This window comes from Mytilus californianus, unplaced genomic scaffold (genome assembly GCF_021869535.1).
Source record: "Mytilus californianus isolate M0D057914Y unplaced genomic scaffold, xbMytCali1.0.p SCAF_7, whole genome shotgun sequence".
NCBI lineage: Eukaryota > Metazoa > Mollusca > Bivalvia > Mytilida > Mytilidae > Mytilus > Mytilus californianus.
Genome location: NW_026262723.1, coordinates 84,926,126 through 84,941,360, shown reverse-complemented (window position 1 = coordinate 84,941,360; position 15,235 = coordinate 84,926,126). Strand labels below are relative to the sequence as shown.

Sequence of the window (15,235 nt, the reverse complement as noted above, 5' to 3'; positions counted from 1 at the left end):
AAGCTGTGTTTTTTCAAGAAAAAAGTAAATATTAAATGTATTCTGTAAATACTTATTGGTGAAACTTTTTAGAGGCTCTCCATTTTGTTAATACTGTCATCATGCTTTAAGCATGAAAAGCTTGCTTATATTCTTCTATTTTTTTTGTATTTTGTCGGATAATATACAATTAGACAGTCAAGGATATAACTCTATAGGGTTATTAGAGAAAAATAACATACGCTTGTTATTGTGGACAAAAAAATCAAAGAACTGTGATACCATATGTATGATACATGTTTCAAAGGGACAATGTACATCATTTGTTTTGTTAAAATGTATACAAGTTCTATTGATATTGCTACTGTCTTTATGTATACTAAACTATAGAAAGATATAACAGTTCATAGTTTGCCAATCATGCATATCACACCTATGTTATTACAGAACAAATATGCCTGTAATAACTAAAGGGTGTTATTACAGCTTCTCTACATCACTTTAAAGCCTTTGCTCAGGCATAGATCATGCTCAATTACAATGTATTTCAATTTATTGTAAGAAGTAATGATCAGAGCATGTAATGAGGTTCTGCGCAATCTTCCCAGTAATTCCCAAGTGTCTTATTTAATAAGTTACATGCCTTTAATAACTAAGCCTTGTTATTACAGCTAAGTTAATCACTTAAAAGCCTTGTCTCATTGATTTACCATGGTTTATGAAAAATGTATTAATCTAAATTAATAGTTAGTTAACAAGGCTATGCATTTAGTTTCTGCGCAAAGTTTCAAGAGTTCCCTAGAGCCCACCAAAAATAAAAATATTTATGATTTATTTTACAAATAACAAACATATGTTATTACAGTTTTAGTAAATTTAAGGATTAAAGAGTAGACAACTCATAAAAGTATCTGTAATAACACATGCAAGTTATTTTCTGTAATAACCCTATAGAGTTATATCCCTGACTGTTAGATGTAAAAAAAAATGGTCTGGTAAAACTTCATTCGGTCTGGTAAAGCTAGGTTGTTTACCAGACCGAATGTCCTGTAAAAATAAAATTCATTCGTGTAGTCTGACATACATCAAGAAAAAAATGTTTATTTGCAAAAATGAATTTTTAAGAATTATTTTCTGAAGATTTATAGAAGTCAAACTGACTATATATGTTCATTTTAAAAGTGGGAAAAAAAAGATACATCCATAACATAGCCATCAAGATATAGGTAAATACAAATACTAAAAAAAATGGCTATGTTATTAACTTTCTTCTTGCTACCATGATTTCATCCACATATTTGTATTATTCATAAAATATAAACAGCCCCAATTTATGCATGCACTGTGATCAGAACCCAAGTCTTTGGATGGTAAGAAGTTTAGTAAGAATGTCTCTTTTTTCATGTTTCTCTGTCATCTCAATATAATTTCCTTGCTCCCCCATTATTGTTCTATTTACAAAATTTGAACTTTAAAGAATTTATAACTAGATGTAATTATTATATTGTGTATTATGTTACATTATTAGCCTGGTCGACCTAGAAAAAGGAAAGTAGAATCAGAAGAAGATGAAATAGATGTTAAAAAGATGAGACAAGATGATGAAGGTATTCATATTATTGGTTAAGTTTTTATATCTCTACTATTAGTAATATACAATTCATAGCGGGATCTGAATTATGTGAAATGTTTGGAATATATTTCTCTCCAGGTGAGTTGAGAACAGAGTCAGGTACTTGATGCTTGCCCTAAGTCCTTACGTGACATACAGATCAATGATAAGATCAACTAAATCATCTTTCCTGACACACACTATAAACTGAAATTTTAGGGGTACATAGGAATATGCTTGCAGGAATTATGCCGTTTTAATGTTCAAACTTGGATCATGTTGGCATCCTTTTATGATTAAGGTGTTCCAGTCTGTCCATAAAGACTTGCCAGATGAAGATATTTTACCCACAAAATTTTATATTTTGAAGAAGGAATTCTTTGGTAATATGTTTTGACAAGGAATTAATCAATAGACAAAATCTATAGTTTTTTAAGGCATACTCACTGCAAATTGATGTCATCCCGATTTTAATCCCTTAAGACTTATTAACAAAAGGCAATCATGGTAATCATTTGGGTATCATATAAACAATGATTGACATGAAAAGGATATTAAACTTCACTTGATATAAATTCGATGTTCTGATGTAAACTGTTAAATCGACAATGCATCATTTGAAGTGTGCAACATCAGCATACTAATATCTGCCTTAGACTCTGTATTAGTGCAAAATTACGCTGTCAAAATCTTTACTTTCATTTTTAAAAAGCACATTTTCCTACTAATGGATGTTGATTTGACATTGGTAAGACGGATATGTAAAATCTGTGTATGTTAACAAAGCATAATTAAGTTTAGAGGCTCTTTCTACATTATTTCTTCAAGGAAATACTCAAAAGGAACATTAGTTAAAGGTATCAATGATAATTTTTGCATTTTTATACGACCGCAAAAAAATTTTTGTGGTCGTATATTGGTATGACGTTGGCGTCGTCGTTGTCCGGCGTCGGCGTCGTCGTCCGGCGTCGTCCGAAGACACATTGGTTTTCGCACTCTAACTTTAGTTTAAGTGAATGGATCTTTATGAAATTTTACCACAAGGTTCAATACCACAAAAGGAAGGTTGGGATTGATTTTGGGGGTTATGGTAATAACAGTAAAGGAATGAGGGGCCAAAAAGGGGCCAAAAATAAGCATTTTTGTAACTTCCAGACATAACTTGTGTGTTAGTGTATGGATCTCTCTGACATTGTACCACAAGGTTCCATATCACTAAAGGAATGCTGGGATTGATTTTGGGGGTAATTGCCTCCAAATTTTAGGAATTAGGGGCCAAAAAAGGGGCAAAAAACAAGCATTTTTCTAGTTTCCAGACAATAACTTGTGTTCAAGTGTATGGATCTCTCTGAAATTGTACTGCAAGGTACCATACCACAAAGGGAAGGCTGGGATTGAGTTTGGGGGTGATGAATCATAATGGGGGTTCAAAAAATTTTGGGGGGGGATTTATTTTTTTTTCCTTTTTTTTCTTTTTTTCCTTTTTTGTTTCTTTTAAAATTTTCCATTTTAAGTTGGTTATTTCTGATTTATATTTAAAATCAAATAATAATGATATGGTAGGAGATACACACCAAACAGGATGTGTAAATTATTATATAATAAGTATTGTGCAATAGCAAGAAATTTTCAATTGCACAGTATTGCACAATAGCAAGAAATCTTCAATTGCACAGTATTGCGCAATAGCAAGAAATCTTCAATTGCACAGTATTGCGCAATAGCAAGAAATATCCAATAGCACAATATTGCGCAATAGCAAGAAATTGTCAATTGTACAGTATTGCGCAATAGCAAGAAATATTTAATAGCACAGGATTGTGCAAAAGAAGATACTTCCTATAAATTGCTTATTTCTTGACCAATTTCAATGGGGTTTTATTCTTGATTTCATGGGGTTCTTTAATATGCTGAATCTAACCGTGTATTTAGTTTTTGGATTTTGGGCCCCGTTTTTAAATTGGTCCACATTGAGGTCCAAAGGGTCCAAAATTAAACTTTGTTTGATTTCATCAAAAATTGAATTATTGGGGTTCTTTGATATGCCGAATCTAACTGTGTATTTAGATTCTTAAATTTTGGTTCCGTTTTCAAATTGGTCTACATTAAGGTCCAAAGGGTCCAAAATTAAACTTAGTTTGATTTTAACAAAAATTGAATTCTTAGGGTTCTTTGATATGCTGAATCTAAACATGTATTTAGATTTTTGATTATGGGCCCAGTTTTCAAGTTGGTCCAAATCGGGGTCCAAAATTAAACTTTGTTTGATTTCAACAAAAATTGAATATATGGGGTTCTTTGATATGCTGAATCTAACCATGTATTTAGATTTTTGATTTTTGGGCCCCGTTATCAACTTTGTCCACATTGAGGTCAAAAGGGTCCAAAATTAAACTTTGTTTGATTTCATCAAAAATTGAATTATTGGGGTTCTTTGATATGCCGAATCTAACCGTGTATTTAGATTCTTAATTTTTGGTTCCGTTTTCAAATTGGTCTACATTAAGGTCCAAAGGGTCCAAAATTAAACTTAGTTTGATTTTAACAAAAATTGAATTCTTAGGGTTCTTTGATATGCTGAATCTAAACATGTATTTAGATTTTTGATTATAGGCCCAGTTTTCAAGTTGGTCCAAATCGGGGTCCAAAATTAAACTTTGTTTGATTTCAACAAAAATTGAATATATGGGGTTCTTTGATATGCTGAATCTAACCATGTATTTAGATTTTTGATTTTTGGGCCCCGTTATCAACTTTGTCCACATTGAGGTCAAAAGGGTCCAAAATTAAACTTTGTTTGATTTCATCAAAAATTGAATTCTTGGGGTTCTTTGATATGCTGAATCTAACCATGTATTTAGATTTTTGATATTGGACCATAATAGGTGAATGTCCAATTTAAAATTTTTAAGTTCTTAGACCACATTCAATCTGTGTTAGAAACCTATGCTGTGTCAAATATTTAATCACAATCCAAATCCAAAGCTGTATCAAGCTTGAATGTTGTGTCCATACTTCCCCCAACTGTTCAGGGTTCGACCTCTGCGGTCGTATCAAGCTGCGCCCTGCGGAGCATTTTATTGAAGAATTCAGATGCATAATTAAATCTTACACCTGCACACATGCACACACATGTTCTACTAGTTCTAACATCATGGTACTGATGAATTTTAGCTTAAAACCTCTATTACTTCCCTTTTTAATTTTTCATCAGTTATTTCTGATAATCTACTGTAAATTCAGAAATTATTGCAATATTTTTATTATTGCGAAAAATGCGACAGGATTATAATCGCAATAATTTAAACTCGCATTTTGAAATTTTTTATATGAATTAAACAGGATTTTCCTCAATATCGCAAAAATTAAAATTGCATTTTAGTCTTAAATGACAAAATCGCAATACTAAATGCACGCAATAATTTCTGAATTTACAGTATATCTATTTGACTGAATTAATTAGATGCAAACCTCTGATATTTAAGAAAATTACTTTAGATAGACTTCTGAATATTGTCCGGTACAAAATAGTTACCTGTCACCTCAACAGGTTAATTTCAGCTGTCAGACAACTAATAAACCGTGATTGTAATGAGGGGGTATTAAAGTAGGGTTTGTTTTGACAATACTTATTCATCATTTCACTTTAATGACCCAAAATGTGTGGTTGTTTAAGGCAAAAAGTCAGATTAAAAAAAAAATAGCATAAACTTCAATTTTTTTCTGAATTATGATAAAATGGCATTACCACGTTACTTGTTCTGTTCAGGCTCGGCACAACAAGTCGAGAATATAATTTATTGAACAAGTCAAAACAATACACTGGTTTTGGAAGCCCTGGTCTATTACAAAGCAGACTTCATAGTCATATATTAAGATGGTTGCGTCTTGATATGCATGTAATAATTGCCACTTGTTGTTAAACACTAATCCATAATCAATGATGTAAATTATTTATGAGCTTTTGTGAATAAAATTGTTGTTCAGTCACTTGTTCAAAATTTGTTGATATTTAAATTTTTGGATTACTTAAGCTATAATAATTGCAATATTTAAGAATTAACTATTAAGATTTAAAGACAGCATTTTAAATGAACAGTTTCTTCTTATTTTCAGAATCTGACAATGAAGAAAAAATAGATGATAAAGAAAATCTTGAAAATTTTGTTGAGAGTAAAAGTTCTAGTCAACAGTCCACTGATGAACCAACAAAGAGAAAACGAGGTTGGCCAAAAGGGGTACCAAGAGGTTCTCCTTTTGCAAGGAAAACTGGACCTAAAGGTAGACCTAAGGTTAGTATAAACTTTTATAAGTAGTTTTATTTCTATTAACCTCATGTTATTTTCAAAATTCATAGTTAGATGAATTTAAGTTTTTGTTGGATACTGTTTAACATACCTTAAAACATAGCAGTTGTTGTTCCAGTTGCAGAAAGTATTTTTGGTACACTTTGTTCTTGCTTTTTCCATAATGTTTTGTTGTTATATGATTTGCTAAGACAAACAATATTATTCTTATTTTGAAAACTACATGAAGATAATCTTACATAACTAAATTTTGAAAATTAGACATTAATTGCAGTATTAAAATAACAAAACGGTAAAGTGAAATTAGGGTGTTACAAGTAATATAATCAACTGTCTACAAAGTGATGATATTATTATTCTTTGACCGAGTTGGAATTGCCATGTCTATCTCATGTATAATTGAACAGTTCAGATCAACTTCCTTTCGATTATACAATTTGCAAAGTCTGATTAGTAACATTTGAAGTAAATTAATGAGTTGTGTAAGAGTGTCTGATAATTTTACTTTTGATAAAATAATTGTTAAGCTGATGGAGATTTCATAGTTTTTGAGATTATAACATATAGCATATCTATTTAGGATAATTTTACTGTTTCACCAAAAATAAAAAAAGGTAATTTTAGTTCAGTTTAATTTCTTATTCATTGTGTATGGTTCAAACAAATTATGGTTTTATGTAGATATATTTTAAACCAATGATTACTGATTGGGCATTTTTATTTTTATCTAAATATCCATGAAAAAATATGAAATAGAAAAAAAACACCAACATATACACAATGTTGAGTTTTTATTTGACTTAAGTAACTTCCAAGTTGTTTCATGAAAAAAAAATGTGATGTGCTATAGTAGACCATAATATTTGATATATATAATTTATTTTAACATTTCTACATAAACAGCTGATGATGTTCTGTCGGTTGTAATTTTTTAACCACATATTTATAAGCAACTTGGATGTAAAAAGAAAACGAGTTACTGGTGCAATATTTATATTCATTCATGTTGTATTTAAACCATGCATGGATTTTCATCTTAGTTGTTAAATCAGCGTGTAAGAAAAAAATATAACACACAATTCAGTTGTAAAAATGCAAAGTATATACAGATTGTTCTTTAAAAAAAGAAAGTGGTCTAATAAATAGAGGGTTGAAAATGCAAAAAAAAAATACACAACAGTACTGACAAGCACACTGAAAAATTATCTTAGGCTGAACACTTAATGTCTTTCTTCTTGAAAACTACAGTAATAGAGTCAATCTGACAGTAAACCAGACAAGAATTTATGAGTTTTTATACGACCGCAAAAATTGAAAATTTTTTGGTCGTATATTGGTATGACGTTGGCGTCGTCGTCGTCGTCGTTGTCGTCGTCGTCGTCGTCGTCGTCGTCCGGCGTCGTCTGGCGTCGTCCGAAGACACATTGGTTTTCACACTCTAACTTTAGTTTAAGTGAATGGATCTCCATGAAATTTTACCATAAGGTTCAATACCATGAAAGGAAGGTTGGGATTGATTTTGGGGGTTATGGTACCAACAGTTAAGGAATTAGGGGCCAAAAAGGGGCCAAAAATAAGCATTTTTGTAACTTCCAGACAATAACTTGTGTGTATGTGTATGGATCTCTCTGACATTGTACCACAAGGTTCCATATCACAAAGGGAAGGCTGTAATTGATTTTGGGGGTAATTGCCTCAAAATTTTAGGAATTAGGGGCCAAAAAAGGGGCAAAAAACAAGCATTTTTCTAGTTTCATGACAATAACTTGTGTGTAAGTGCTTGGATATTTCTGAAATTGTACTACAAGGTTCCATATCACAAAGGGAAAGCTGGAATTGAGTTTGGGGGTAATTGCCCGAAACGTTTAGGAATTGGGGGCCAAAAAGGGGCCAAAAATAAGCATTTTTCTAGTTTCCAGACAATAACTTGTGTTCAAGTGTATGGATCTCTCTGAAATTGTACTGCAAGGTACCATACCACAAAGGGAAGGCTGAGATTGAGTTTGGGGTGATGAATCATAAGGGGGTTCAAAAAATTTTGGGGGGGGATTTCTTTTTTTCTTTTTTTCCTTTTTTTTTTTCTTTTAAAATTTTCCATTTTAAGTTGGTTATTTCTGATTTATATTTAAAAGCAAATAATAATGATATGGTAGGAGATACACACCAAACAGGATGTGTAAATTATTATATTATAAGTATTGTGCAATAGCAAGAAATTTTCAATTGCACAGTATTGCACAATAGCAAGAAATCTTCAATTGCACAGTATTGCGCAATAGCAAGAAATCTTCAATTGCACAGTATTGCGCAATAGCAAGAAATATCCAATAGCACAATATTGCGCAATAGCAAGAAATTGTCAATTGTACAGTATTGCGCAATAGCAAGAAATAATCAATTGCACAGTATTGTGCAAAAGAAGATACTTCCTATAAATTGCTTATTTCTTGATCAATTTCAATAGGGTTTTATTCTTGAATTCTTGGGGTTCTTTAATATGCTGAATCTAACCGTGTATTAAGTTTTTGGATTTTGGGCCCCGTTTTTAAATTGGTCCACATTGAGGTCCAAAGGGTCCAAAATTTTACTTTGTTTGATTTCATCAAAAATTGAATTATTGGGGTTCTTTGATATGCCGAATCTAACCGTGTATTTAGATTCTTAATTTTTGGTTCTGTTTTCAAATTGGTCTACATAAAGGTCCAAAGGGTCCAAAATTAAACTTAGTTTGATTTCAACAAAAATTGAATATATGGGGTTCTTTGATATGCTGAATCTAACCATGTATTTAGATTTTTGATTATGGGCCCAGTTTTCGAGTTGGTCCAAATCGGGGTCCAAAATTAAACTTTGTTTGATTTCAACAAAAATTGAATATATGGGGTTCTTTGATATGCTGAATCTAACCATGTATTTAGATTTTTGATTATGGGCCCAGTTTTCAAGTTGGTCCAAATCGGGGTCCAAAATTAAACTTTGTTTGATTTCAACAAAAATTGAATATATGGGGTTCTTTGATATGCTGAATCTAACCATGTATTTAGATTTTTGATTGTTGGGCCCCGTTATCAACTTTGTCCACATTGAGATCAAAAGGGTCCAAAATTAAACTTTGTTTGATTTCATCAAAAATTGAATATATGGGGTTCTTTGATATGCTGAATCTAACCATGTATTTAGATTTTTGATTATGGGCCCAGTTTTCAAGTTGGTCCAAATCGGGGTCCAAAATTAAACTTTGTTTGATTTCAACAAAAATTGAATATATGGGGTTCTTTGATATGCTGAATCTAACCATGTATTTAGATTTTTGATTATGGGCCCAGTTTTCAAGTTGGTCCAAATCGGGGTCCAAAATTAAACTTTGTTTGATTTCAACAAAAATTGAATATATGGGGTTCTGTAATATGCTGAATCTAACCGTGTATTAAGTTTTTGGATTTTGGGCCCCGTTTTTAAATTGGTCCACATTGAAGTCCAAAGGGTCCAAAATTTAACTTTGTTTGATTTCATCAAAAATTGAATTATTGGGGTTCTTTGATATGCCGAATCTAACCGTGTATTTAGATTCTTAATTTTTGGTTCTGTTTTCAAATTGGTCTTCATAAAGGTCCAAAGGGTCCAAAATTAAACTTAGTTTGATTTTAACAAAAATTGAATTTTTAGGGTTCTTTGATATGCTGAATCTAAACATGTATTTAGATTTTTGATTATGGGCCCAGTTTTCAAGTTGGTCCAAATCGGGGTCCAAAATTAAACTTTGTTTGATTTCAACAAAAATTGAATATATGGGGTTCTTTGATATGCTGAATCTAACCATGTATTTAGATTTTTGATTTTTGGGCCCTGTTATCATTTTTGTCCACATTGAGATCAAAAGGGTCCAAAATTAAACTTTGTTTGATTTCATCAAAAATTGAATTCTTGGGGTTCTTTGATATGCTGAATCTAACCATGTATTTAGATTTTGGATATTGGACCATAATAGGTGAATGTCCAATTTAAAATTTTTAAGTTCTTAGACCACATTCATTCTGTGTCAGAAACCTATGCTGTGTCAAATATTTAATCACAATCCAAATTCAGAGCTGTATCAAGCTTGAATGTTGTGTCCATACTTGCCCCAACTGTTCAGGGTTCGACCTCTGCGGTCGTATCAAGCTGCGCCCTGCGGAGCATTTTATTCATTTGTGTTACTAGCAATTGGCCATTAAAAATAATTGCGAAGTATTTTCATTAATTTAGAAAGATAAATCTTAAGTACTTGTTAATAATTGAATTTTTAAGGCACTTTTTATATTATATATGGTCTGTAGTGTGGCGATAAGTATTTCATCTCATATTTATGCACCAAGCATCTTTTAACTGCCTAGAAATCAGTTGATGAAGAGGACACATTCTGTACGTTAAATCATTTGTTAGTGTTTTGTAAAGTGTATCTATGTAAGTCTTGACAAGTTTGTAAATTTATTTTAACAGACTCAACGCAAGGATTTCATGGAGGCAAGTGTAGCAAAAGTAAAGGAAGATAAATGTGATAAACCGAAGAAAGAGTTCAATGATGATTCCGATAACGAGTCCATTGAAACAAAAAGAAGTGAAAACTTTGATTCTATGGCAGAAACAAAAGAGAAAGATGTGAAAAGTGAGGAGGATCTCTGTGTAAATAATTTTAATAATAGTGCTAAATTATTAACTGACAAAATCAGTGAAACTGAGGCTGCTACTAAAAATGTTGAATTAGAAATGGAAGAAAGTAAAGATTCTTCTAAATGTGAAGACATAGTAGAGGAGGACAAAGGTAGTGATATTGGGGAATGTGACAGTGCTAATGTAAGTCGTGAGGCTGAGGATGCTGTGCAGGCATTACAAGTGGCTGAACAGGGGGATAGTGAGGAGGGGAAAAGCAATAGTCCAGATAGTTGTGAACAGGAACGTCAACATTTAACACCAGAGTTATCTGTATCTGGTCCAAGTCCAGCCTCACAACCATGTGTCACAGATTGCATATCTGATACAAACAGTGATGTCCCAGCACCATTAACGCCTCAAGTGCCAACACCACCTCCTTCACAGGAAAATCTGTCTCCGAATATAAAATCTGTGTCAAATACAGACTCGCCAACTAAAACATCACCTTCTAAAAGTGACAGTATGAAAGAAAGTGATAACAATGATAAGTCTAAGTTACAGAATGATGAAGAGGAAGATAGTACATCTGATGATGACATTCCAAGTGATGATAATTATCATGATGACTTTAATGACTCTCCTCCTGGTGCTCCGGCACCTGTTACATCACTACTATCGCCACCACCACAGCCAGTAGTGGTGCAGCAATCACCTATTCAGATGTCACCAGTACAGCAATCCCCTGTTCATCAATCACCAATTCAGGCATCATCTGTACAGCAATCTCCCGTTCAACAATCACCTATCCAGCATTCACCTTTACAGCCATCCCCCATACAACATTCACCTATTCAGCAATCACCAATGCAACCGTCACCAATGAAACATTCACCTGTTGTTCAAAAACAACCCGGCAGTGCTAAATCTTTCCATGAAACATTTGCTGAGGACCTTCCTAGTAACTTTGACCAATTAAGTAATAGTTCGACTAGCAATTTACAAAGTGATTCCTTGCCACAACAGCAGGAAAAGTTTAAAACACGACCACCTCAGAATCAAAATAGTTGCAGTAATTTTCCTTCTCAAGTATTTCCGCAGAATTCATCTATGGGTCAAATGACCAATACAAACATAGGAAGCACAGGATTTGGAAATGAAATGGACGTTTCACAACTTCAAGCATTGGAATCCCCTGCTTCCATAGGTAGTAATGAAATGCCAAATTCTAACAATTCTGCAGAAAATGCACCACCATCTATTCTTAGTTTTATGGACTGTGCTGAAGCTCAATCACACAGAACATATAGTAATGCATGTATAAATAATCACAATAGTGGACGTTACATGGACATGGTATCTTCATCATATCCAGTTAGTAGTTGTGGTTCATTCATATCTCCTGTACCTAGTGGTGCAAACATTGTACAGAACTTTTGTCCTCCTCCTGTTAGTACTTATGCCCTTCAGCAGCAGCAGCAGCAGCAGCAACAAAATTCAACACACAGACTTTCACATAGTAATTCACAGTGTCGTGTTCAACAGCCACCATCTGTCAGTAGACAGAACAGTGGCCCTGGACCATATCCACCTCAGAACATTAGTTGTGATCTAGCAAAACTGCAGCAATTAACAAATGGAATTCCAGATCTCATGCCAAACAATACCATGACTCCTCCCCCAAATCTTACACCACCTCCTACTCATAACATGACTCCACCTCCTATGATGCGAGGCATGACTACACCTCCCGTTCCAAACCAGCAAAATTCATCAGGGCTTGTTGGACCATATAAACAATATCAACAACAACCAACACAAAGGCAGCGTTCATCTTCTGTGCGGAAGAGTCCAAATGTGACAGTTAATCCTAATATGACATTTACACCTAATGTGACAATTCGTCCAGGATCTAATATGATCACGGGTTATAATAATTTATTGGACAGTTATCGTATGAGGCAGCCAATGATAAACCCAGGGTATATAAATCATGGGTTTCCACTTAATCAGTTGGGTCAGACTCCTCAGTTACCAATGCAAATGTTAAATATGAATATGAACATGAACATGAATATGAACCCAGCACAACAACATTTTCCTCAACACATGCAACCTTCTCAGTCGAACAATATGTACGCATACAGTTACATTAATGGTAGCCTACCCCCATCTCTGAACAATATGAATGGGATGATGAGGCGGTAATGTTGTACAACTTAAATTATTTGATTTTTAATATTTGTGTATAATTTGTTAAATTTCGAGGACCACGGTGATGTGTTTCAAGTTATGCATTCATTGTACATAGATAATCACAACTTGTTCAGGTCAGGTTATAATGTGATCTGTGTGAGAGAAGGTACAAGTTGTATGCAAGTTATATTTATTTATTAAGTTGTATATTATATTTGTGTCTTTTTTTATGTGAAAGAACAAAATTTTCCCTAGATGGGAATTTGGCAAAGAACAGTATTAGTATGTGTTATTCTTTATTTCTTATCTGACATTCTACTAATACACATTTTGAAAGCCTTTGCATCTGATATACTTTCATACATTTATGAATTTTTAATTTTAATTTTTATCAGTACTTAAGAAATGGATTAGTTCAAGTCACTAAAATCACTCTGCATTTAAGTTAAAACAGATATGACTTTAGATGTAATTAATACAAACTGCATGAAAAGTATGGTTTTTGTCCATATCGATATTTATAAGACAGCTTTATTAAAGATTTTTAAGGATTTTCATATAATAATTACTTTTGTTATTAATGCTTCATAAACTGCTTTGTTAATAACAAAGTGCATATATTTTTGACACTCCCCTCTGTATCGGGGGCTTCCAGTAAGAATTAAGCAAAGAAGTGGGTTGGTTGATGTGTGGCATTTAAAACTAAGGTTTTTTCGTCATCAGATTTTTTGTACTATTATTATTATTATTTTTTTAACACACAAAATTTATAGCCAGAAGAAAATTAAAATGGATGTTACACTGTATCTCCTCCTGTTTAACTATTTTTCTTTGAGATTTCATATTAAAGTAAGTGATGGTGCCATCTTTGTTTGTGGTTATTGGCTATTTTGATTTAAACATAACTTCTCATTTCTACCCTAGGGAGATAGACTTTGTAAACAACCTACAGATTTAATAAACAACTTCATATTACTTAAAAATAAGATTGAAGAAAATCATGCATATGCCCTTCTAGGTGTGTGTTATGCTTACATGTTACAGCAATAACCGAAATTGTCAAGTTGTCCAAGCACCATATTTTTTAGCATGATATGAATTTCTCATTCAGAGATGTATTATTTTTTTTTAATTGGTAAAAGATAGTAAAAATGGATACAACAATCTATGAGGGGGTCTTTGCATTAAAAAATTATTATGGTTATCACTGTATTACTGATGAGACTAGACAACATTTTGAAATATTTAAAAAATCTGAAAAGGTATAAGATGTGTTTGAAGAGATAAAAGTACACTCATGTTTTGCAGATGGTCAGATTATGAAACACATACCATTGACAAACATAGTACTATAAGTTCAATATAACAAAAGATGTCCAAGGTCTCATCTGAAAGCCTATTATTTCAGTATTTATGTTTATAGATCAGCTGATATATTTGAAATAAACAAAAATACCTCTGACTATTTTATTATAATAGTTTCTTTTGTTGTCATTTGTGAAATGATTGGTTTGTTCCAGTCGTGAGGAGATTAAGTTGGAAGTGTTATTTCTTGCGAGACACTAGATGATTGTTTAGCGTCAGTCCTTGGAGACACTAGATTATTGTTTAGCTTCAGTCCTTGGAAGAGATAATTGTGAAGTACTTACATTTGTTGGGCACAAGTTTCGTTTTTTTTTTTATTCATTTAAATCCCAAATTGGAATACTCAAATGAATGGAAATATTCTATAGACATGAAAGTCTGACACCACATGAATTTGGCTCTCCAGTCTACACAAATTCAAATATAAAATACCTCACAATTGGAAGTTTTGTGAAATTAATTGAGAAAGTGTCATTAACTATTTTGAACCTCTGAAAAGTATGACAGAAGGAGTTACCTGATAAAATGAAAATTATTTGTACAACATTGTCTGTCTGAAGACTTGTTTTGTCATTGTTACAAATAATTTTCCCATGCCACACTTTTAGGAAAATATACTGGTAGCCTAAAATAATATGCAAGTTATTATCTCCCTTCAAATAGTTACTACACTCCCTTAAAAGTATAAAAAAAGAAATAGAAGATGTTATATTTTCATCTTTTCTCTGGTCTAACACTTAATTTAATGGGAGGCATATTCCCGGTGTAACTTCAGGTTTACAAATGTGCCTTATCAATTGACATCTTCTATTGTGGCATTTTACGATACTGTTGTTTTTCTTTTATTTCTACAGTAAATAAAGTTTATTATATTAAATGATGTGTTACAGATAAAAAATACGTTCAACAAACATTCTTTTATATGTGGATTAATTTTTAATCTTCATTTCTAGCTATCTCTTATGTTGTACATGGATTGAGGAGTGTGTCAAGTGACTGTTGTGATGCAATGTGATATTTAACTTGTATGTGTGAGAGAGAGATGTTTAGTCACAAAACTGTTACCATGTTATATTTTTGTTAGATTGTAAATAGTATCACGTGGACTGTGCATTTAAAAAAATAAATTATGATTTTTCTCCTCAGA

The 15,235-nt window shown here is 32.5% G+C and overlaps 1 protein-coding gene across 5 annotated transcripts in view; it reads left to right on the top strand.

Annotated features, from left to right (window-relative positions):
• The window catches only part of LOC127707696 (histone acetyltransferase KAT6B-like), a 59,201-nt gene extending 43,966 nt beyond the window's left edge, over positions 1–15,235 (top strand). For all 5 annotated transcript variants that reach the window (XM_052212361.1, XM_052212364.1, XM_052212363.1 and 2 more), the window contains exons 18-20: positions 1,508–1,586; positions 5,708–5,883; positions 10,378–15,235. In XM_052212361.1, the coding sequence (XP_052068321.1) occupies positions 1,508–1,586; positions 5,708–5,883; positions 10,378–12,735 (2,613 nt within the window). In that variant the 3' untranslated portion in view covers positions 12,736–15,235. The remainder of the gene's footprint in view (positions 1–1,507; positions 1,587–5,707; positions 5,884–10,377) is intronic.